The sequence below is a fragment of the Brachypodium distachyon genome, chromosome 3 (genome assembly GCF_000005505.3).
Source record: "Brachypodium distachyon strain Bd21 chromosome 3, Brachypodium_distachyon_v3.0, whole genome shotgun sequence".
Lineage (NCBI taxonomy): Eukaryota > Viridiplantae > Streptophyta > Magnoliopsida > Poales > Poaceae > Brachypodium > Brachypodium distachyon.
Genome location: NC_016133.3, coordinates 2,555,684 through 2,580,887, shown reverse-complemented (window position 1 = coordinate 2,580,887; position 25,204 = coordinate 2,555,684). Strand labels below are relative to the sequence as shown.

The following is a 25,204-nucleotide window of genomic DNA, read 5'->3' as shown; positions in this document are numbered from 1 at the left end:
TCTTTATAAGAGTAAAGATGAAGATTTCAAAGGTGCTTTTCAAAAAGAAGTGAAAAAAAAGAGATTGCCCTTTCATTAAACACTCATAAAATTTAACATTTATTGCCTCTGCGATCCCACCAGGGTAACTCCGCAACCAATACGCAGTTGGACCTTGGGAGTGTCAAATAAAAGCAAGCCCATGGCTAGCACTATTTTGGTCCATGACTCACATCACATGCGTCAAACTAACATCTCTTTTCCCGAGTAGTATACTCTTGGTGCTCCAAGGCTTTTTGCTTGGTAGTTTCAGCGACTCTAAACAAGTCTCGCTATGCATATAGAAATTCAAGGACCAAACATATTCTATATGCACAGCGAAACGTATCCGGCGTCGCTCAAACCACCAAGCATGAAGTCTCAGAGCAATTCATCTTTAACATCATAGTTACAACTTGCAATACATTAACATTTGGCTGTGCCGAGTATGCCCACAAAAGAAGATTGTGAGCAAGCTCGAACAATTTCATGGTCATCCATGGGGGCGATACTAGGATAACTGTATGGCATGCCGCCTTTGTGTGTGTCTGTAAGTTTTACCAATTCAAGGCATTCTTGGACTGCTGGAGCTTGGCGTTATAAGCACTTTCCAGTTCCTCCTGCAAAAACTTACATGGTTATTAAAAACTGACATTTTTTTCAGCACTACAAAAATGACAGGACCACAAGATAGCAAAGTGCTATTTTTTTTTTGAAGATTAAAACATGTTGATAAAAATTGTCTACCAACCAAGTATACAGGGTTTAGGCTCAACAATACAACTCTATTCCAGCACAAATGCAAACCATCTCAAGCACAATCTGTCGACTGACACAGCCATGCCTACTGGAGGCTTCTAGTGCGCGAGCAGACAACAAACCTAAGGATAGGGCTCTGGATCAGGAGACAAGATAGACACCTTCACCAATATGCAAACCGTCTCAAGCACAATTTTCACATCGTCCGAGTCGGCAAGTAATCGTGATTAACCAGTACATTTTACTCAACTGATTTAGTATTTTGTAGGTTTGCACTAGTTCTAAATTGGTCAATTGTTTGTTACTCCCTCCGACCGGTATTACTTGTCTCAAATTTGCCCAAATTTGAATGTATCTATGTGCAAAAAGCGTCTAGATACATGTAATATTTCGACAAGTAATTCTGGCCGGAGGGAGTAACATTTCTTCAAAAGCAGATTGTTTGTTAAAGTCTCAGCATCGTCGTGTCATCTAAAAATTATGCATCCGATGGTGAAAAATGAAAAAGAGGAAACTAGCAGATGAGTTGATAGAATCGCAAAGAGGGTTGGTTGATAAATTTTTAAAGAGTTCGAGAAATTTTTATTGACGAAATTTTATACTAGTACATATATTGATTATTATTTAGTGTTTATATTAAGGGTCCAGGTTCTGATTTTCGCCCCGGGCCCCTGAAATCTCAGGACCAGCCCTGAGTATTTTGCCTTACTTAACCCCCTGAACTTCGAACACCCTGCATACCTTGCAAGCTTTCAGCATTGGCTGCAGAAAGGATGTTCTGAAAAATCTGATGGATTTCTCGAGGGATGTTCTTTCCCAATCTGCAATTGAGCAATTCAGAACAGGATTATGAGGAGTATGCAAGACAAGGCTGTATGTTACAAAAATGTAATTTGCAAGTTATAAAATGATGCAGCACTTTAACACAAATCCCAAGAGGTGCAAGTTTCTAGAACCACTTACCACTCTCAGAATCAATCTGCATACCAGCAGCATTGAGCTCTCCTAATAGCTGGGCGTGTATGGTAATTTCAACAAGTCAGGATTGCATGATCACACATCAAAAGGCGCAAATAATTTTTTAGCATGTTTTTTATTTTATTTTATGTTTGGCTCTATAGACAATACCTGTGATAGAGTTGGAACAGCCGCAGGATCAAAATCATCACAATTATTGGGATCAATTGGAACGAAACACGTCCTGGAGAAACGTTAGAATGGTCGTTAGAACTAATGAGGTGACAGATTAATCATATGTACAGTTGTACAAAGAAAAGAGAGCACGGTTTGACTCCTCCAAAAGTCATAAGTGTACGCATTAAGTAAATCAGTGCTGTGCTAAAAGTGTGCATCATTCAAGAAACTGTCACGGTAGAAACTTCTAATGGATAACAAGCTCCACGCTGCTTTTTCGTCCATGCAATCGTGTCACCTTATTACATTAGAAAACTAAACCAGAAATCTACTTAGTTTTTACCTGTCTTTGGGTGTATGCAGAACGGAGCTTTCAGTAAATGATTCATGTGTTTTGACACCTGATATACAACATCAAGTCTGATCAATAGAGGAAAAAGATATTAATAATCCACTTGCTATGAACATGTATTCGTGATGATTTTTCTGTTACCTCCATGTCAAGTCTAGGATACGTGTATGAGAAGACAATCTCTTCTACACATCTGCGAAGCCCCTGCGCCTGAGACAAAAACATGATTTACCACTATTATTCATCCTACATTTTGACACGGCAAGCTGAATCACAAGATGCAACTGTGATTTATGAAGAGTGAACACTACACACAGCATCCCCCTTGAATACTCAAGAGACATATATACTTACTGCAGTAGAAATTAACAATATGCAATAGAAGTGAATAGAGCGACATGAGATTAAACACTAACCTTGTGTTTTCCTGACTGCAAAGTCATCTTTAACTGCTCCCATCTTGCTGCATTTACATCTTCCTTTGAAATAGAGGAGCGTCTATTTCCTTGCCATTTGTCATGGAGCTCACTAGCAACATCTAGAAAAGGCACCCGTTTAGGATGATGTTGAACACATCTCGTACTTGATGAATGAGAATTTGTTGATAGAAGTGATATTTGGAGAACATTGTCTCAGCTTCTTAAGGTTTATTTCTTACTTTCATCAGGAATAAGTTCAAGTATCTTGTTGCATCTCTCCTCTGATGAAAATAGTTGTTGGCTATGTAATAGCTTGTCTTCAAAGAAGCATTTCAGAACATCAGTGTATGACCGTCTGCAGCAGCATAAAGCTTCAATATAACATATTTGTTTCCCACAATTCACACATACAACATGCAAGTAGGAGATGGTTATGTTTAGAGCATACGCAAGGAAAGGGTGGAGAACAGGCCCAGTCAACGACACCTTTTTCGATGTATTCTCACCACCCTGAAAAAAGGTAATGGAGATCAACAGATTTTGGAATACAGGCGTGGAAAAGGGCTAGAGATATGAATCAAGATGTACCACCTTATAGACGCGGAAGTAGTCAGCAATTGCAGACCTTTGTTCATTGCTGAGCCTAGTATGAGAACAGAGATGAATTTCATGATCACCAGACAAGAAACAAAGAGAACATTCACTTCAGGTACAAAAAGGTTCTCTTAAACATACTTTCTTGCTCTACTATCACAAACCCAGCAATGGACACCACGGCGACCACTATATACCCACAGTATGTGATTGAAACCAAAATCACCTGCAAGCACATAATTTCAGTAACTTAAAGTAAAGCAGATCAAGATAGTATAGACTGCAATGGGAGTGAATTATCCAGAATTTTCATAGCAACATGTGATTGTCATGTGTGCTCAAAGTAATTGCATAAACAAACCAACATGCCTCTAAGTGAAGTATCCAGGATTTTGATAACAATGGTCATTAACGGCCAGCAGTCCAGACATGTGTCGGCTCCAGAGCAGCAGTACCGAACGTCATCATAATCAGATATATCCTAGGAATATTGAAAATGCTCACAGTTAGCAACAGTTGAACAAAGATAACACAGGACACGCACATCAGATGATGAAGAAAAACATGACATATTTCTTACAATATCAAAAATAAGTTCTCTCTCAACTGGTGCAAAGACATTATTGCCAGACTGGGCATAGGCATGTCGCTTTGCAGGCTACAAAACTTAATTCATTAGGCAATAGCACACAAAGCTTAATATAGACAATTAAATCAAGTTAAATATTTGGCATGTTCGATAATGCTATATCATACATCTACGCTGTAAACAGGTCCAATGTCAATCTTGAAAGGGCACTTCTCTTTGATAGAGCTCTCCAGTTCAGCTGCACTGTCAAAGGACTGGAACCGGAGATAGATGTCATTCTCCAGTGTAAACGAAAGCTCCCGACGCCCAATGTATGACTGATCACATCCTGGATGTTTTCCATCTACAGAAAAAAAATCAGTTAGCACAGAGCAAGACAATTAGAACCAACACTGAAGTAGTAAAGTGTGACCACAGACCATTTCCATAGCAAAGCCACTTGAAGAAATCACCATATGGGAATAACTTTCCTGCAGTTGTGAAATAACCATCAGCACTAGATGAGTTGTAAGCTTTTCTCAGTTAAAGAGCCTCTTAACTACACCAGATCTATAATCTATAATAGACTAAGTCTGAACCTAAGAACCAGACATAATTATTTACATTCATCCAATTTTATTCTATTTTTTTGCAAGAAAGCAAGTACAAGAAATTGGTGAAGAAGAACTCTTGGGGGTGAGAATTGTTTAGCAAATTGCTTCCAAATTTGAGGCATCTTTGTGTTGAGTATTACACCATACTCTTGTATTTTGTAACAGAGGTAGTACAAGGAATTCAAATCTGCCTCTCATTTCAGCTTCTTTACCCTATCAGTTCCTCGCATTATGATTTTGGATAGACAAAATGACTACAGCACTTCACCATAGTATATTCGGAGGTAATCGGCGTTGAAGCCTTTGGGCACAGCAGCGGTGTCTTCTTGCTGCTGCTGCCCATCGATCTCCATGGCCCTCTCATCCTCCATACCAGAGGAGGAGGACTAGATCAACCTTGTGTGCTGAAGAAGAACCTAGACAAAAAATGGATGCATTTATTAGATTACAAAGGTGCCACATAGCAAGCAAGCAAACCGGCATCTGACTGAACAAATAGAAAAGAACAATTTTGGTTTTGAGTGCTCACCAGGATAGCAAAGAAAGAATCCCCCAAAACAGAACAGACTCTTCGGAAATTCCACCCAATAAAGCAAGGTTTCCTAACTAAATAAAGAACAAACTAATTGCTATTGTGGACTAATTGCTGCAAATGGGAATCCCCAAATTCAACCGCTCCCCAAATCCCTTCCGGGGTCCCCCAAGACTCGGCAGGCAGCTCGGGGCTGCCCATCCCTTCCCCTCTGTCTGGCTCGCGCTGCCGCTGACGCAGCTTACACGGACCGGGCCGCCGCCGTTTGACGAGGGACGAGAAGGCGAGAGCAGGAGGAGATACAGAGTGGGAGGCGTACCGATATGGACGGGGCGGCGATGGCACCCGGAAGGCGAAGCGGATCCAGCGCCCGGCGGCTGCGGCTGACGGAAGCGGCGACTGCGGCTTCTGAGGGAGGCGGTTAGCGACACCGGCGGCTGACGGAGGTGTGGAGGCGGCCGTGGAGGGAGCTTCAGAGCTTGGTATTTTTCGTCGCCTCTGCGGCTGCGGGAGGCGGGGAACGATGTTACGGCGGCGCGAGGGACAGAGAGAGAAGTTGGCGGGAAAGAGGTAGCAGTTTGGCGCCAAGAGTTGCCATTATTTTAGGGGATGGGCCAAATTAAGCCAGCCGGGCCACGTGTTGGTTTGGGCTTTGGATACACTACCGGGTTGGGCTGGGAGAGAAGATACGGACCATTCAGGCTTGTAGGGCACGAAGGAAATTGAGGAGAGAATGGAGCTGTTTCAAGAGGTGGTGTGTAGGCATGAAAAGCGTGTGCTTAATTTTGAATTTTTAATGCTTATGATTTAGCTACCGGTTTCACCGCTTTATTTTGGACGGCGTTTGTGATTGTTAGAAGCTCCTGAGATCACTTGTATTCATGTTCAAGTGAGAGTGCAATAAATTGGTTTTATCCCCTCAGAATTTTTTTGTGTAAAAGGGTTCATTTGTTTGAACTAAAAAGGTTTCGAGGGTATCGTCATGGTCATCTTTTTGCACGTTTTGGTGCATCCAGTCCACCAAGCCCATCACCATAATGCTATGCAAAATAAGTCCATATTTCACACCAAATGTACTTTCCGTCAATCCCCACCCCCCCCCCCCCACCCCCCAAAACTCTGAAATCCACAAACCCGGATGGATCAATCATTAAGTGTTTTTAGTGCTGTTGTGGCCGATTTAGGGTGGTTAATTTTATGGTTGATTAGAATTTTTTACAACACTTTGACCTCATTACATGGGAGAGAGCTCCCGCTACCCTTCCTCTCTTCACCTTCAACCCCGTCTCCCGCCGCTTCAAAGCTTGTGACGACACATAGTGGAACAACGGCATGCATTTGTATGACATGCGATGGTCAAGGAGGCACAATGGCGCGACAATGGTGGCATGACAAGCGTGTGTCGCAGTGTAGCCAGGCTACAAGCAATGCACAAAGCGAGGTAGCCAATATGCGGGGCGGCGAGAGACACGACCGGCACACATCGATCGGTGTGGATTCCATAATGTGGGCAGCTCATGGACTCCTCCAAGAGGTTTGCAAACAGTTGCAAGTTCAAATATGGGCTAAATTTAAATTTAAAACTGCTCTGAAAGTTTGAACGGAAGTTGAAAAACTTTATTTTGGAAACTTGTCATAAATAGCTAACTACTATAAGGGAAATTTTAGGGAATTTTGTGAAGTAAAAACCTTGCATAAAATATTAAAACATACTTTTGTTCTCATTTGGTAAAATCAGGAAAATAATTATTTAATATAAAAAAATTGACCACAAATCAAAATTAGTTTAAATATGATCCACACTTAATTTTCTCAGAATTAAATAATTTGGTTTTTATTTTTATTGGGATTAAAGAATAATTACTGGATTAGAAGGAGAGGGAAAGTTAGGATTTTGGTAATTGGATTTTGGAGGGATTTTGTATTCTCCTTTAATTTATGATCTTGAGACAAGGTAGATGATAGAGATTGAGATGTGTTTCAAGTTTAACAAAAAAAATAATTAAAAATCAACTGGTTTCCAATTCCACAAAAAGACATTAGTCGACCAGATAAACTACAATTACACACCAAATTAATTCCAAATGATCAAACCAAGGTTTTGAAATATGAGATCTTTTGTTTTTAATTAAAATTAGTTTTCCCCATTATGAAAAGTGGGGTGCCCATCTCCTGCCGCGACACCGATGGATGGAAGGCAGCCAAAAAGTGGTTGTAGCTCTCTATGCATTCTCGACATGCATGTATATATCCTAGCTGCGTCTCCCTAGTGCAATGCAAGTTTACAAGTTACGTCCATGGAGACATCCAAACACAGCCACAGTGTGTTGTGAAAAATTCCTGAAGATACGGCTCATGGAAGCTATCTACTTCGTGCAATTAAAATGTCCATGTAAACCTAAAAAAGTGGTCTACCGCTGGCCGCCGCTACAACAAAAAAATATCATTATAAAAACATTCATATACTAGCTAGTCAGTAAAATTTGTTGAGTTTCGTAGATAAAGAAAAAATCTAGTTCTATCTCTTCCAAAATATATATGAGTGCATTGCATTGTGTGGTATAAAACGTACCATAATATGCTTTCATGTGTTTGACACTCATATTGTGCATCAGGGAGCTATTTACCAATTCGTCAAGTTTTGGGGGAATCTTTGCAATGCAATTTTACGCACGGTGAGCTGCGATCGTTGAGGTTGATTCTCGCATGCTAAACTCTACGAGGAGAGCTTTGGAAACACAAGAAACCTGTAGACGTGCCCGTCAGAACATCATCAAAGCTGAGAGAATCCGCCAGACGAAAGAAAGGGATCAAATGTGAAGCCTTAAGATAAGAATGGCCAGAGAGAACAAATTTGTAAGATATATCCAAACCTTAGCTAGTGATATTAACCACAAGAAGCAAGCAGGAAAGCTCTAATCAAACCTAAATAAAGGCAAGAGGAAGAAGAACACAAAGGAAGTCGGAGCAGCACCATTGGTGCCCTTGAAGCCTAAAAAACATCATGGAGCAAACCTTGCTTGTAAGGCAGCAGGCATACAACAACCTGCATGGATCTACAAAGGATCGGTTAACGGCGGCCGAACCCCCGCCCCCACTAGCTTCCGCTTAATTCATGTATAGAGAATCTAACCAAAAATGGAAATCCTGGAGCAATCTGTTAGGCGCCCAATATGAATGCATGTCTAGCCAACTCGTACCCTCGCCACACACAGGAAATGATTTTAAGCGGCAAAGCAATAATTCTGAAAAGGTGCTAATAGAATACTAAAGTAACATCTGTAAGAAGGTGAAATCCCGTAACATCTAGCTCATGGACCGCTAGCTCATAAACAGTTTTGAACTCATCTATCATCAACACATGAAGCAAAATTCAGCCAACTACAAGTTCCATGTAAGAAAAACTCCATGACCATGCATATGCAACAGATCATCAGCGTCCTCTGAAGCATCGCCTATCACCTAGAAGGCTACGAGTCATTGCCATTGGCAGCAGGAGCAGGCTGCGCTCCGGGTGCAACCTCGATTGCAATACGTTGCTGCTCGTTGTCGGTTGGTGCTGCTTCTGTCATTCCATTCTGCTGCAGAGTACAAGAATTAGTTCCACGTGAGATAGAGTACATGTCAGGATTCACGTGTACGATTCATTGCACCTCAGAAAATCTAACCATATCCACATGTCTAGTTTTCGTAAACCTAATGTGCATAAATTCCTGCAGTCCATGTGTCTACAACTGCAAAATAGCTAGGGACATGTATATTTAATGAAGCTTACACTATGAAGTTTCAAAATGATGGTTTTACAAAACTTAGGTCACAGAAATATGAGAAAGGTATAATATAATAATTAAGATTGAATGAATATCTTGATTATTCTATAAGGTAAGATGTAAATCTAATGGAAGCGCAGTGACTCACAACTTCACTAGTGGCTGCTGGTACAACTTGCTGAGGCGCAGTTAAACATTTCGAGATGTTCCTCATATGACCCTACAAAGGACAAAAACGTCAGAGAGAATAAGTACGAGTACCTACTAAAAGCGAAGAGTAAAATATAAAAAGAGAAAAAGGCTAATGCTGGAAACAAATTACTAGCAACATATTTCACTATTCACTCCATCTAGATGCAAGAAGAACCTAATGCAATGAAATTCCACTAACATACAAAAAGGATGAATAGATACAGGGGTCCCAAACCTGATATATACTTTTTGCTTGAAAGAAAATTTAATATAATACAGAGTCGGCGAATGAAGTGGAAACTTAATATCCAAGGAAAAGCACCATATATATAGTTGCTGATTATAAACCATCTCAACAAAATATAATATAATTATAGTCTAACATAATATATATGGGACAGGGAAAATGAGTTACAAGTGGGGCTTAGACAATTATAGGTCGTTTTCACTTGGATGGAATACCAATGCCATTCGGCGCATGCACGTGTTGATCATTTAATTCACCAGCGAAAATGCGGATAACAATTTTGTATCCCTGCTAATGCATGCATAATTAAATGCCAGATGTGCGAATAACACCCCCACAAGTGCATGCCACTAATTGCTTGCCTTGGAAAACCACGTGGTGTATGAATGCAAAGTGTCGTGAAAACGAAAGACGACCTCATTTGGCAGGAAAGAAGCAAAAAAAGGTAAAACGACATATAATTTGGAAGGAGGGAGTATCATAAAGCATTTGAGTACTCCCTCCCTCCAGCTTTTGTGGGTGCTATATTTGATTCACGTTGTTCAGAGTTTGTGGGCGCACAACTTTTCTTAGCTGCATAGTGCCTAAAATACCCCCCCCCCCCATTTACTCTCTTGCCACCATATGCCAGTTTGTAAGGCCCATATCTCAAAAACCTCAAATTTTTACTCCCTCCATTCCACAATACAACGTATACAAATTTTTCGCATTTGTTTCATAATATACCTCATTTTTCTCTTGAAACTCGCACTCGGCCATAACTAGTCGCATCCATTTATTATTAACCCAATATGAGTGGCCAGGCACTAGAAACGAGAGTTATCTTGGTCCAAGTGCATAAATCTATATGAGATGTATTTTGGAATTGAGTGAGTAGTATGTAAGCGCATTTGTCTTGGGAACAAGCAAATTTTGGTTTCCCATGTGAAATCAACCAATGGTTGAAGAGGACAGGTGTGCATCAAGCTTGGTGTGCATATATGTTGTATTAATGTTTAGTCTAGTACTCCTTGTTTAATGTGAATTAGGAGATGGGCCTTAGAATTTTAAAGTGAGGGAGTAATTAAATCGGCCTTGGGCTTCCCAAGACACCCCGGCCCGTTGTCTTCCCGAGCTGGTGCGCAATCCAACAATCACATATAGACAGAACACAGGAGGGGCCACATGCTAGTGGTATTTTTGTCCAAAATGCATTAGCTCCGGTCTATCCACATGTAGCAGAGGAAAAATCGAAGGCGCACAAAAAGAGGACAGAGGGAGTACCTTTTTCGCCCATACTAGGCCACAGGCATTGCACAAAATCCTTTGGCCATTGGGTCCTTTCCGCATCATAGGTGTGGTATCTGAACTAACACCACAATTCTGACATCTGGAAAATTGCATAGTGCAATAATTATCAAACTAATAATAACTATTCCCTACTTTTCAGTTTATAAGGCATGTGCCCGTATCTAGGTCATCGATTTGACCAACAAAACATGATTTGCATGCCACACAAAGTATATCATTAGCAACCATGGTATTCGAAGTTTGTAGCGACGTAAGTTTTTATGGCATATAACTCATACTTTGTTGGTCAAACTGATAACCTAGATATGTGACCGTGCCTTATAAAAACTGAAAACGAGGTGGTATTATATTTTTCTTGTTGTGAAGCAAATAAAGTTGTCATAACAAATAAACATGAGTATTCGTTACGTATAACCCGTAGAACGAAGCATCTATTTATGTAAAGGTATCATTATTGGCCTTCTCAACTTATAAAATCTAGATAAAGCAATATTAAAGTGCATATATATACTTATAAAATCTAGATAAAGCAATATTAAAGTGCATATATATACTTATAAAATTAAAAAGCCCAACAAGCACTATGCAATGTCAAACATGTATATAACCAGTACAAGAGTTTGCGGACTTACATAGCTGCAGTATATGGAGTTTGGTCTTCCATTGCACCCCAATTTTTTGAACCATCTGCAGCAGTCCCAGATGCTGCTCCTTCTCCGGCCTTTGCTTTAGACGATGCAAACTGACCTCTGTTGCGCTGGAGCCTGCAAATGTAACCCCAATGCGTAGCGTTATGGCGAAGCACGCAAGCTAAGCTCCACTTACACGTTATACCAAGACAGCACACTGACCTATGCGCAACTTCCTTGCGAACAGGATAGTGGATCTTGTTATCGAAGTTCCTCCTGCCGCGCTTTTCCCGGAACCTGAGTAGGGACGCCATCCGGTGTGCAGTATTCTTCGACTTCTGTATCAGAGAATACAAACACTCTGTTAGAATAATCTTGTTGTATGATTCTGTTCAGGACTGGTCCGTCCTGAGTTCGAGTAGTAGCACTAGTACAAGTTTAATTAGCTTTGCACATTAAGTCCTAGTCCTATTAGGATTAGATGATTTTGGATGTACATATAGATGCACCAGGGTCAGCTTTTGTAATGTGGGATTTGAGATATTGAGAAGAAATAGAAAGAGAGGCACGACAGGTGCCTCTGGCCAAATAAATTTCCGATCGTGTGCGTCTTCATGTGACTGATCTTTGGGCAAACCCAACATTTGGTATCAGAGCGAGGTCAAGATTTGAAGACACGCTTGCCCCGGGGAGGCGATGTGCTAGTGCCTCGGGGCGGGCACTCAGCGGCGGAGCGGTGTCCGCGGATAAGAGCGGGCAAACGGTGGTAGTGCGTGAAGAGGTGTTCAGTGGATTGGATCGAGCAATCGGTGGCTGTGCAGTGGAGCGACGTTCAGCAGATCAGATAGGACTATCGTCGCAGTGGACCGATCTTCTAGTAACGGGAGATCATCCTGATCGTTGGAAAGTACTTGACATTGGGTCAAGCTGCGTATGTACGTCCAAGTCAGTGTTTGTGAGTCGTGGTTGTGTTCAAGTGCTCGTCTATGTGGAACTCTGTTGCAGCAGAAGTGAGTCACGGTCGAAGGGCTATCCGGTGAGGTGTATCACTGAGGGCGAAGACGTGCGTGCAGACAAGGTGGTGGGTGTCATCTGTGTGTCTCGACGAGAAGACGGAAACTCAAGTGTATAGTGGGGCGGTGTACCAGTGAAGGTGAGTCTCTTCGATGAGGACATGTCTCTATGTGGAGCTATGGGTTTAGCTAGCATGTATTGCGCTAGGTGTGGGCGGTGTAGTCCATGCAGGAGCTAGCGTGACTGGGAGTCTGGATCATACGTTGAGTGTAGTCAACAAGTCATGAAGCTGCGGAGAGTCAAGTTCAGGGGGAGCACGAGGAGACGGCAAGTCAAGATTAGGGGGAGATTGTTAGAATAATCTTGTTGTATGAGTCCGTTTAGGACTGGCTCGTCCTTTTGCACATTAAGTCCTAGTCCTATTAGGATTAGGTGATTTTGGGTGTATATATACATGCACCAGGGTCAGCTTTTGTAACGTGGGATTTGAGATATTGAGAAGAAATAAAAAGAGAGGCACGACAGGTGTCTCTGGCCAAATAAATTCCCGATCGTGTGCATCTTCATGTGACTGATCTTTGGGCAAACCCAACACACTCAACATAAACGCCTCCACATAATTGCGAATTAGTTTCTCAATGGATAATGTTAGACTAATCTAGTGTTTGAGTTAGGGTAGGATTCTATTGTGCGAGTTAGTGTTTCCCTATACTAGTATAGAGGACTAAAGCTGGCTAGGTTAAGGTTCTATATTGTGTGAATTGGTGTCCGATTATTAGGACTAGTTGCTGATTTGTGTGTGTATATAACTATATATGCAAGCATCATGTGGTTAATTTGTTGCAAAGTAATCTCTCCGTCTCGTAGTAAGTGTCGATCACAACTGGCATGACTGCTAAAACATGAGTACGTGTGAAGGTTGTGAGAAGAAAAAAGAAAAGAAAAAAAAAAGAGGTAGGTCAACCTTAGTGGACGAGGATGACGGCTGCTCCGAGCCGAGCCCAATCCGGGGGCCAGCTCCCTCCCTCCTAGCAATAACAGCAGCGTTTGCACCTGTAGTCGAAATGGAACGAGAAAATCGGCATGACAGGGAGCAGAATTCACGAGATAAATGATATCAGAGATCTAGAGCTAGGAGCGGCACCTTGTCGGGTGAGACGGACTCGAAGACGAAGACCTCGCCCTGGTACGAAAGGGTGAGCGTAGTGTTGGACGCGGCGGCGTCCGCGTTCGCCGCCGCCCCGTGCAGCTGCGCTTGCGCCGCCGCCGCCGCCGCCGGATCCGCGTCCGCGTCCGCGTCCATCGGGACGGCGCCTTGTTCCCCGCCGCCCGCCATGGGCATCATCGGTTGCTGCTCGTAAAGCTGCCGTTGGAGCTCGTGCTGGTTGCTCATGGTGTGGCCGGGGGAGGAGATCTCGGATCGGAGACGGCGGGCGGGGGCGTTTCGAAGTGGGGAATTAACCCTAGGTGGAGAGCTAAGCCTCGGGTGCTGACGTACTAGCTTGGTCTCTGACTGGGTCTACTTTACTGCTAGGTACTGTTCGCGGAGGCAGTACTGTTTGCGGTCCGACAACAGCGAGACGATCTAGGGACTAGGAAATCAGAAAGTGAGCAACGGCCGGAAAGCTGCTCTGCCTGAAGGTTAAGTTAACATCGCCTAGCTCGTCCTCTCGATCTGTTCAATCCATCACTGCTTCCATCCATCTAAAACAGTCGGTTGCATGCCTCGTATTGTGTCGCTAAGCTCTGGGCTCTGGCTCGCTAGTGTTTGGGAATTGGGGGCCAAAGACTCAAGAAGATAGTCATCTGGACATAACGCAATTGATATACGTAATTATTATATTTTGGCTACCCTATTATATGTAAAAAATGATATGCTATATAGTGCGGCAGAGGCAAAATGGTGCTAGCTAGCCTGCGCACCACAGCATATTGGGTGCACATGCCAGTTGTACTTAATTCGGATGATGGCACTCTTGGCATGCCTTGGGCAATAGTGACCAGAGAAGCTCATGCGATCATGGGGTCAGATCCAGAAGGTGCAGGTGCACAAAATAAAAAGAGATTTTAATAGGGTAGTAGCGATGCACCACTACAGAACGAGCTATACGCTACCCCCTTACAGTGGCCATCCAAGAACACCCCCTCCCCGTCCCCATCAACATGTTGCTATGGAAATATGTGGCGGCAATTTTCACCCCATCGTTGGTGTCGGTTAATCAAACCTTGGAAAAGAAGAAAAGAAGACGAAGAACCACAATGAAGCGATCGTTGGTGTCCTGGAAGCCTAAAAAACATCATGGGGGCAAACCTTGCCTCTAAGGCAGCATACATCATCAACCTTCATAGACCTACAAAGGATCGGTTAACGGCGCCGAAACCCCACTCCCCTTTCCGCTTAATTCATGTATAGAAAATCTAACAAAAAATGGAAATCCTGGAGCAATCTGTCAGGCGCGCAATATGCATGAATATCATATCTAGTCCAACTCGTGCCCCCGCCACACATAGGAAATGATTTTAAGCGGTGAAGCAATAATACTGGAAAGGTGCTAATAGAATACTAATGTACCATCTGTAAGAAGGTGAAATATAATAACATCTCATGGACCGCTCATAAACAGTTTTAAACTCGTCTATATATCATCAACACATGCAGGAAAATAATAAGTCCAGAAAACACAGCCATAATATCAGTGCAGATCTCGAATCTCAAGTTCGGATTCAGCCAACTTCTAGTTCCAAGCAAAACAACTCTGTGACCATATGCAACACATAAGCAACGTTCTCTGAAGCATGCATCCACCACCGGCCGTCATTGCCATTTGGCAGCATGCAGGAGCAGGCTGTGCTCCTGATCCAGCTTCTATTCCAAGATGTTACTGCTAGAAATGGCAAACACGTCAGATAGAACATGATGTACTAATGTCCGCTCAAATTATGTAATAATGTCCTCCAAAAATAAGTGTGAGTACCTACTAACAGCGAATAGTGAAATATAAAAATAGAAAGAAAAAACTAATGCTAGAAACAAATTACTCGCAATGTATTTTACTATTGCACTCCATCTAGATGTAAGAAGAACCTAATGCAATAAAATTCCACTAACATACAAAAAAGATGAATAGAAAAAGGGTATGAAACCATGATATATAGTTTTTGCTTCAAAGAAAATTAAATATAATACGGACTAAGAGAATGAAGTGGAAACTTAATATCCAAGGAAAAGCACCATATATATAGTTTCTGATTAAAAACCATCTAAACAGAATATCAGAGCATTATCGTCTAACATAGATGGTACAGGAAAAAAACTTGTTTACAAGTGGGGCTGTTAGCACATGGTCCAGCATATGTTTGTTGCTGTTTTGAGTTAGCAAATGTTTGTTGAGTATATATTGCTGTTAGGGAAGGTTTAGTTCATCACATATATTTGGGTTTGTATCTCTAGGAGTATCGAGAGGAGTGTATGATGGATTTGAACTTTGTCATTTGAGATTTTTCAACCATGTCATTTTAATTCATTTGCACCCTACTTTATTCTTGCATTGGTATCGTTGAATGCATAGTTGTTTGATAATAGATTCATTGAGAAATATATGTGGACAATTTGGAAAGTGGGCATTATATAATTAGCTTGTGTCCATTGTGGACAATTAAATGCCAGATGCGTGAAAACGCCCGCACAAGCTAGTGCACGCCACTAATTGCTTGCTTGGAAATATATGTGGACAATTTGGAAAGCGGACATTATATAATTAGCCTACGATGCATGCGACTCTTAATTATTCAGCCAAAAATAAACGAACTCTTTAGGCAGGAAAGAAGCCCTTGGCTAAGACACCTCGTTGTCTTCTTGAGCAGGTGCAGTCCAACGATCACGTATAAACAGAACACAGGCGGCCTGCTAGGTTCTTTTCGTTCAAAATGCAATTGCTCCAGTCCGTCTAGGTACCAGAGAAAAATCAAAGGCGCCTATAAAAAGAGGACAAAGGGAGTACCTTGAACCATCTGAAGTAATCCCAGATGTTGTTGCTTCTTCAGCCTTTGCTTTAGCTGATGTAAACTGACCTTTATGGCGCTGCATCCTGCAAATGTAGCCAATGCAGAGCGTTATGCTAAAGCCCACAAATTAAGCTCCATTTACACGTTACCACGATAGCACTGACCTATGTGCAATTTCCTTGCGAACAGAATAGCGGATCTTCTTATCGTAGTTCCTCTTGCTGCGCTTTTTCCGGTACCTTATTATCGATGCCATCCGGTGTGCAGAATTCGCCGCCTATATCAGAGAATACATAGTACAAACACTAGAACATCAGCACCACGTAATTGTGAATTTTCTCAATGGATAAATTCTACATCTCGATCTCACCAAGAGAGCTCTAAATTACCTTATTGGATGACGACGTCTCTAAGCCCAATCCTGGGGCCAGCTCTCCTCCAAGCAACAAGAGCACGGCTTGCACCTATGGAATTGCGGAACGAAACATTTCAGATGAAATTAGCGCTTCCAGAGTAGGGTCTGTCAAGGCAACTGAGAAATAAGAAACAGTCACAAAGTCTCGGTCAACGATTAAATATGCCTACTTTGTGTTATTATTTTTTGTTTTTCAGTAAAGGCTTTTGTGTTTGTCTGTTTGTCTGTCTGTTTGTTTGTTTGTTTGTTTGTGTCAGCTCCTCCATCTTATAGGCTTTATTTGGGATCGTCTTCTATTAAAAAAATTGATACACACATAATATATGAGTTCATCGTGTGTGGTTCTTTAAACTTGATACCAAAAAAAATCCAGTGCATGTGGTATCAAACTGAATAAAACCCGCTGGACGTAGACACGTAGCCAACTGCAGCTTGCTAAAAAAGACTGAGCAAGGAAGACATTGAGATTGTGTCTACATGGGAAAACAACATTATTTATTTACACAAAAAATATTTATGTATCTTTACACCAAAATTATTTACGTATACAAAAGTGCGAAGCATGATGGGACCAATTAGTTAAGCTGCTCATGCCAAAATGTATCGCTTCCATTTCTTTTTGATAGAATATATGTATTATTAAAGCAAGGTTCATATCATTAACTATTATTGAGAGTTCCGAAAACAAAGACCTGATGCCAACCATGAATAGCACTAAAAGGGAGATGGAAGAAAAAAAACTGCAACCAATTAAACTAAAATTAAGACTCACTCAACCATCGCTAGCAAGACCAACACTTTTTTTTACCTCCGCTTAAGGAGGAAATTTTTTGCGCATTATCCTAGTTACGCATTCTTGACAAATGAGTTGCACCTATATTATTTGTGCAACTATCATTTGAAATATAATTAGAACCCACAAAAATTGACAACCATCATCTAAAACAGCAACAAGAAAATCGTGATAGAAAGTGCAACAAAAATCCAGTCTAATCTTAATCTTAAAAAACGTCAAGAGCACCCCGCATGCACACGACATTGGAACATACATAATCTAACCACGGGTCTAAAAAAGGATGTGTAAAATCTCTCAATGAATATTATTTGTAAGGCACCAAAATAAAGATGAATAAAATAAAAAATAAAAAATAAATTGAAAAGATCGATGTTTAACTGGCCCGAAAAGAACCCAACTGCATATCAAGAGTCTTAATGTCAAAAAAAAACTAAATTACACATCAAAAAGGTTATGCAGCTAACAAAAAATAGTTAATTGCACGATGAAAAAATTAAATCACACATCAAAATAGGTGATGTGCAACTCAACCACAAAAAAAAACTCAATTGCACATCAATAATCTTAATTGCAAATCGGTTCCAAAAGAAATTAAACATCAATAGAGATTATGTGCAACTAGGTCAAAAAACTCAATTGTACCTCAAGATTCTTAATGTGCAACTCAGTTTATAAAACTTAAATTGCACATCAATAGATATGATGTGAAACTCACCCACACAAAACTCAATTGGAAATGAATAATCTTAATGTGCAACTCAACCCCAAAAAGTTTGCATATGAATAAAGGTGATGTGAAATTTACCAACAATTAAAAAACTCAATTTCACATCAAGAATCTTAATGTGCAACCAAGTCCCAAAAATGTTTGCATATCAATAAAGGTGATGTGCAAATTACCCACGCATCAAGAATCTTAATGCGCAACTCAGCAACAATGATCAAATTGCACATTAAAGATGTGCAACCGACCCCAAAAAAACTCTTAATTGTACATCAACACGAGGCATGAGCAACTGACCCAAAAAAAGTCAATTACACACATGAGGAGAGTTTTGTGCAATTGGCCTAAAAAACTCAAATCAAATCACTCCTAAATTTTTCTCAAACAACCTATACTTGGCAAAACCGAAAACACACGCATGAGGCCCATGGATCTTAGCGTAGGACGGATTGGACGGCCAGGCAATCGACCGGGCTATGAGGAAAAAAAATCAGGCGATTTAGCATTAACAAACCCTAAAAAATTGAACAATTTAAATTAATACCCAAAAAAAGAAGAAAAGGGAACCTCTAAAACCCAAAGGCATACGTCATGGAATTTCAGACGAGCATATCATATTGCATCACATCAGATCAGCATGGTTCCACAAGATCTCACACACATACATGACAAAGCATATATACGCTCACGCACGACGACAAAGGAATCGAACAACTGCCGCGCGCATTCCTAAGTAGAGAGGAATGAGATGAGGCACGTATACCTTATCGGGGGACACGGAGTCGAAGACGAAGAGCTCGCCCTGGTACGACAGGGTGAGCTGCGCGTGCGCCGCCGCCGCCGGATCCCCGCCGCCTGCAGCCTCCGCGTTGGGCGCCGCCTGCGGCAGCTGCTGTTGGGGCTCCAACAAGTGCTGCTCCGGCTCCGGGCCGCGGCGGGGCTGGTAGGGCTTGCTGCTGCCTTGGCCGCTCATGGTGTGTGCGCCGGATCGGATCGGATCGGAGAGACGGCGCGCGGGGGCGTTTCTTAGTGGGGAATCAACCCTAGGTCTGACTGGGTCTACTGCTTTCTTACAGTATAGTACGCGACTGTTTGTCATCCGACAACAGCGAGACGAGTGACCTCGGGGCCGGTGACTCGGTCTGACTGTCTGGACCGGCCGGTTAATTACCAGTACAGAAGGAGAAGAGGAAATCAGCAAGTGATTAACGGCCGGCAACCGCGTACCTCTGCCTGAAGGATGGGCTGAAATCGAATTGGGGATGCATGCTGCGCGCGGCCAGGTCTGACTGTGGACCCGTACCAGGACAAACTTAGCGGTAGAGGCAGAGGCGCTGACCTGCCTCCATGGCCTGCATGCGCGCAGCGGCACAGATTGCGTGCACATGCATGCCGGCTCCTCGGCTCTTCGCAAGTAGTGATCGAAGAAGCTCATGCGATCATGGATAATGAGGGTAATAATTTGGCTCCCAGGGGTTGCATTGGGAGCCTGATTTTTTTTTTCAAATGAAAAATTATATTTCAATTATAACCTGAACAATTAGGTAATTAACTGCATAAGTGACATGGTGATAATTGCAACCCAAGCCGCTGCGTAACTGCATACCAGTGTACATGATAATTGTAGCCTGGACATTCTATGGTGGTAAATATTACCTTGATGACTGGAACGCATGATGGTCACTAATTACTAAACATATAAACAAGCTAAATAATTGAGGGGGTAAATTTAGATAGCTCTTTTGATGTTTATTGACGAGCCTTGGACGTATGCTATATGGGGTGAGCTAGTCCTAACAAAACCTCATTGTTTAGTGAGCATCACTTGCACTAGCTCGCACAATTGGCAAGTATGCTTTTGTTTGCTTCGATCCTATCTCCTTCCACTCAACATACATATCTCTACACAGCAACGTGTACACCTAAACCTCCCAGGTAATGGAGAATCGCAGTTAAAAAGCACTCGGTTTTGCTTTCTTAATTAGAGCCAACATTGGGAGAAAAATAAGCACAAAACCCTATATATGTAGCACATGTAACCTTGTCAAAGGCTCAAAGCCCCAATAGAGATAGAATGAACCCGAAGGGTGACTGAAAGAACATCTATGCCCTAATTAAGTGGGTTTTGGTGAGACAACATGATTAGGGGAATAACGAAACCTACAACTGTAGATTCATGTTTTAGTCCCTTGGAGATATTACAAAGCGAATGCATGTAGACCCCACGAAAAAAAAAGAGGAAAGAGTCGGCGGAATTAAATAATTTATACGGTCTACCTTGAGTTGAGTCATAAGTATGCCACACTGCAGTATTAAGAAGGGTCACACGCTGTTACAATAGGGGGAATTTCAGTTTAGCCTATACACAATCTATCCACATATAAAGAGAGCCAAAAACTTCACGAGTGTAATTAATTGCTTGATGGACCGCTGTTTGGGCATTCGAAAAATGTTCCAGAATTCCAAATGGAATTCCGGGCCATCCGGATGAGTAATTAACATACTTCCGAGATGATATGATAACTTTTACTAAAAATATGGTTACTAGCGCAGTCCAGACTGGTAAAAAATGAGTTTGAAGAAAGTTTGTCGAAACACTCATGCATGATCTATTTCCGAAGCCCTCGTCGATAAGAAGCTAGCTAACAGTGAAACCAAATTGTGAATTGGACTGTTGGTTTGAGCTACATAATTTTTAAAAATTCTGGAGTAAGCTTTTTTTTATGTGTAATTGTCATTTTTAAAATCACTAGATGATACCTCGCGCGTTGCTTCGGATATTCTTGTTAAGTATGGTTGTTTTACTCTATTAACCTTGTAAAGAAAATAGTAAATCATAACAATATTTATACTCAGAATTAGTGCTTTGATCGTTGATATATAGGAGAATTCAATAGTACATCAGCTATTTATCACTGTGCACTACTCAAAAAAGCAAATGGCTTTCATGTGAAAATAAACGGGTTAGTGACATATATCAACGTGATGAGCCTTTTGAGGTCACATGTTGTGAGAAATAGGTAGTGAAAGAGTGACACACTTGCATATTGTGATGATAATGATGAAATATGGTGAACCTTATAAAATGTCATGCTTGCATATATATATATATATATATTGAAAAAAGTAGTGCTCGCAGCCTAATATTTTTTTTTTGAGCAGACGCAGCCTAATAAGTAATAACAGCTACCTGCCGTTTTCCAGGCCCAAGAAGAGTTTGAGCAGTTCATAAAACAAAGCGCAGCTAGACGAGAGAAAATGCAGGCCCATCACACAAAATTGCTTGTTCTTGGGCTGGCAAATGGACGGTACTGCTGCTAACGTGTATGGCAGAAAGATCGATTTGTTCTCTGTAGCTTTATGCGCGCTTGAGCTTCTTTCCGTAAAAATGATCCATTTGGGTCTTACGATATTTACCATGCTATACTTTTGACGGTTTTTAATTTCTGATACTTTTGGTTCCCGCCCCTCCTAATTCGAATTCCTGGCTCTGTTTGCATGTTAAGAGAAATAGTTAGTGGAAGAAAATGTGGTGATTCCGTTAAGATGCTTGAAATACTCCGTACGCAGTGACGAACTGATGACTGTTATTTAGACATAGAGATGCTACTTCTCGCGTGTCAATTAGCAGGCTCATGCAATGCATCCATTCGTTACGCTGGGTGTCGCATGCCTCAAAGTGACTAGACCAAGCAGGGACAGAGATAAGAAATTCAACATGAGTGGGATGAGTTGGGATTAGGGAGCGAAATTACAGACTTCATCTATTTTTAAGTAATTTTTAATGAGCTAAGTACTAAGTTTTAAGTAAAATGAATTTTCTTAGGGGGGCAAAGCCCCCGGCGCCCCCCTTGTCTCCGTCCCTAGACCAAGACCAAGCTATGTAAACTCGGTGAGTGAGCAGCACGCAACAATACCGAAAGGTAACCAAGAAAACAACATGGCTTGTCAGACATGCACGCGGTTGAAGCCTAAACAGGTAAACACTTCATGTTTCGTCGGGTCGGGTCCGTTTGTTTGGGCTCCTAGCAGCAGATTCTACAGCTTTCAGGCCATAGAAGCTGGAGCCCAAACAAACAGCAAATTTCGGCCTAAATTCTAGTAGTGGATTCTACAAGCGCTCCTCAAAAATGCACTAGCGACCAGAAGCTGGTATATGGGTGCTTCTTCCAACCGGCTGCAGCTCCAAAACAGCCCATTTACTGGAATACCCCCCACCAAACCACATATAACGTCCAAAATGCCACAGAACGGTTCGCTTATATTTCTTCTTTCCCCAGCCGCATCGAAGCAACCCAGCCAAATATCCCACCCGAGCTCCTGTCTCCACTTGCGATGGTGAACTAAGGTTCACCACCTCCCCTCGCAGGTGCCGCCGGCCAACCGTTCGAGCTCCGCCGGCCCCGACGCCCCTTGTTCCGTCTACCCCGACGCCCTGCTCCGCCGTCCCCCAGGTCCCCTTCCGCCGGCCCCCACGCCCGATGCCCCTCCTCCGCCGGCCACAACTAGCTCCTCGGCCGGACCCGACGACCTGCTCCGCTTGCCTCTGCACCCCGCTCCGTCGTCCCCCAGGTCCCCTTCCGCCGACTCCCACGCTCGACACCCCTCCTCCGCCAGCCACAACTAGCTCCTCGGCCGGCCCCGACGACCTGCTCCGCTTGCCTCTGCACCCCGCTCCGTCATCCCCTAGGTCCCCTTCCGCCGGCTCCCACGCTCGACACCCCTCCTCCGCCGGCCACAACTAGCTCCTCGGCCGGCCCCGACGACCTGTTCCGCTCGCCTCTGCACCCCGCTCCGCCATCCCCCAGGTCACCTTCCGCCGGTCCCCGACCCCAAGCTCCACCACTGCCAAGGTACAGAACGCAGCTAGCTTCCCTTCCCCGCTCCCCCTGTTCCCTCTGTACATGTACTGATGTTTGGTGAAAATGGAGATCTAGCACTGCTTTTGTTGTTAGTTTTGTCTGAAATTAGTACGAAATGATGATGATTTCCAGTGATTGGCACTCATGTTGATTTGTATATGTGCAAATTTTTTGGCCTAAATGCTCACTGTTCTGTGATGTATATATGGGTAAATATATATTTGTTTAGATGGAACCTGCCAAAGTGGAACCTGTGAAAGCTGTGTGGGATGCTACCACGGCTAGAATTTTTTGTGAGTGCGCCACCAAACAAGTTCAGCTTGGAAATAGGCCAACCAAATTCTTAAGTGCTACTGGATACAAGAACTTAGTGGCAGATTTCAATGCTCAGACCGGAAGAAACTATGAGAGAAGGTAGCTCAAAAATCGTTGGGACGATTTGAAGGCTATTTATTCGGCTTGGGTGTTCTGCAAAATTAAGGCAACTGGACTTGGATGGAATGAAGAAACGCAAACCATAATAGCTGATGAGGAGCAGTGGACTGAATTGATCAAGGTATAAAATTTTCATATGCAATGATAATTTATTCAATGCCATGATATGTCTCGCATAGACAAGTAGTAATGCCATGATATTATTTGCATCTTCACAAGCCAATTAAAGCATTCCGCAAGGGACCACCGGACAACTTGGACTTGATGCATATTATGTTTGATAAGGCTAATGTTGATGGTACCACATCCGTTATGCCGGGAGTGGAAGAGGTTGCTGCCATTCAGGTTCAAGAAGATGTGGTTGATGTGGATGAAGAAGAGACCGAGACTCCTACTGTTAGCCCATGGCTCAAGAAAAGGCCCAAACGTCCATCAAGTGCAATACCTTGTAGTCCATCTAACCCAAAGAAGACGAATATGTCTAATGAGTTCCAGAGGTTTATTGACCATGTTGTTACTGAAAGTAGTAGTAACAGTACTACTACTGAAGCTAATGAGATTGTAGCCATCATGAAAGAGGTTGCCAAGTGTGGAGCATCCGAGCTTAGTGATGAGCACTACATTGCTACAAAGTTGTTTGCTAAATCTACAAATCGTAGTTTCTTTCTATCTATGAAGACAAAAGAAGGGAAGCTCAATTGGCTCAAGAGACAATATGAGGACAGGAAGAGAAACTAGTGTATCCTTGTGTGTTTGCTTTCCATGTATTTCGATGATTAGTTCCTGTGTGCTACAATTTATTTGAACCATATACTTGTTTGATGTGTGCTGCTATTTATTTGAGCTATGTATGGATTCCTGTGTGCTACTATTTATTTGTGCTACTATTTATTTGAGCTGTGTATGGATTAATTGGTCTTATGTGGTACTAACCTCTTGTAATTGATGTGTTTATAGATGAGCACAACAACTAACAGTGCGTCTAACAGCAGCGGCACTAACAATTCAATTGAAAGTGGAAGTGAGGATGAATCTGCCATGAGGAGGAAAAAGTTGAAAGAGAAGATATATCAACAATACATGTATCTTGCTTTTGTTGCTGCCACTCACTTCCAGAAATATCTAATGAAAAAGAAAAAGGAGAGAGGCAAGATGTACTGGACAGCAGTGGGTTTATGGTAGTTTGGAGTCTTCTAATGATTGCTATAAGATGTTCAGAATGCATAGGCCTTGTTTTGATGCATTGCATGAGACTTTGGTACGTGACTATGGGTTGCAAGAAACAAGAAACATGTGTTCTGAAGAGGCCCTTGGGATGTTCTTGTGGACCGTTGGTAGCCCACGGTCTGTGAGTCAAGTTCAGAATCGTTTCCAGAGGTCCACTGAAACTATCAATCGGAAATTCAACCATGTGTTGAAGTGTTTGAATTTATTAGCTGCAGACATCATTACACCAGTTGATCCCCAATTCAGAAATGTGCATGAGAGATTGCAGAGCTCACGGTTTTATCCTCACTTCAACAATTGCATTGGTGCTATTGATGCTACGCACGTACCTGCTATCGTGCCTGCCAAAGACACGGTTAACCATGTTGGTCGAGCTGGTTATGCAACACAGAATGTTATGGGCGTATGTGACTTTGACATGAGATTCATCTCGGTCGTGGCTGGATGGCCAGGTTCGGCACATGACACAAAGATATTCAAGGATACCTTGGACAAATATAAAGAAAAAAATTCTCATCCTCCAAGAGGTATAATTTTTTAAAATTTTTGCCTGTCTCGAGTACACATTTTATAGTCTGTTCTTTTGACTCACACTTGCATGTGTACAG

At 42.3% G+C, this 25,204-nt stretch overlaps 3 protein-coding genes across 5 annotated transcripts; all 3 read right to left on the bottom strand.

Annotated features, from left to right (window-relative positions):
* Positions 1–50: 50 nt before the first annotated feature.
* On the bottom strand, positions 51–5,545 carry LOC100824089 (DNA primase small subunit-like). 3 transcript variants are annotated; one of them, XM_024460858.1, is made up of 17 exons: positions 5,310–5,545; positions 4,727–4,874; positions 4,285–4,335; positions 4,033–4,208; positions 3,857–3,934; positions 3,646–3,757; positions 3,418–3,502; positions 3,274–3,325; positions 3,131–3,192; positions 2,922–3,037; positions 2,680–2,801; positions 2,405–2,473; positions 2,255–2,312; positions 1,906–1,978; positions 1,741–1,789; positions 1,519–1,598; positions 51–638 (listed from the first exon to the last, which is right to left on the bottom strand). In XM_024460858.1, the coding sequence occupies exons 2-15, from the start codon at positions 4,827–4,829 to the stop codon at positions 1,783–1,785; spliced, it is 1,164 nt and encodes a 387-aa protein (XP_024316626.1). In that variant the 5' UTR covers positions 4,830–4,874; positions 5,310–5,545; the 3' UTR covers positions 51–638; positions 1,519–1,598; positions 1,741–1,782. The 3 variants fall into 3 exon arrangements, with proteins under 3 accessions (XP_024316626.1, XP_024316627.1, XP_024316628.1); XM_024460859.1 differs by lacking the exon at positions 5,310–5,545 and adding an exon at positions 4,988–5,275; XM_024460860.1 differs by lacking the exons at positions 51–638; positions 1,519–1,598; positions 1,741–1,789 and having other exon boundaries at positions 1,916–1,978; positions 2,255–2,331.
* A 2,915-nt stretch (positions 5,546–8,460) lies between these two features.
* Positions 8,461–13,525, bottom strand: LOC100823777 (GATA transcription factor 17). The gene is made up of 7 exons (XM_014900413.1): positions 13,277–13,525; positions 13,116–13,185; positions 11,341–11,479; positions 11,122–11,253; positions 10,463–10,568; positions 8,909–8,980; positions 8,461–8,571 (listed from the first exon to the last, which is right to left on the bottom strand). The coding sequence occupies exons 1-7, from the start codon at positions 13,523–13,525 to the stop codon at positions 8,461–8,463; spliced, it is 879 nt and encodes a 292-aa protein (XP_014755899.1).
* Positions 13,526–16,054: 2,529 nt separating this feature from the next.
* LOC112271500 (GATA transcription factor 17-like) lies at positions 16,055–19,045 on the bottom strand. The gene is made up of 4 exons (XM_024460691.1): positions 18,836–19,045; positions 16,527–16,601; positions 16,302–16,414; positions 16,055–16,220 (listed from the first exon to the last, which is right to left on the bottom strand). Exons 1-4 carry the CDS (start codon positions 19,043–19,045, stop codon positions 16,055–16,057), a joined length of 564 nt encoding a protein of 187 aa, XP_024316459.1.
* Positions 19,046–25,204: the final 6,159 nt, after the last annotated feature.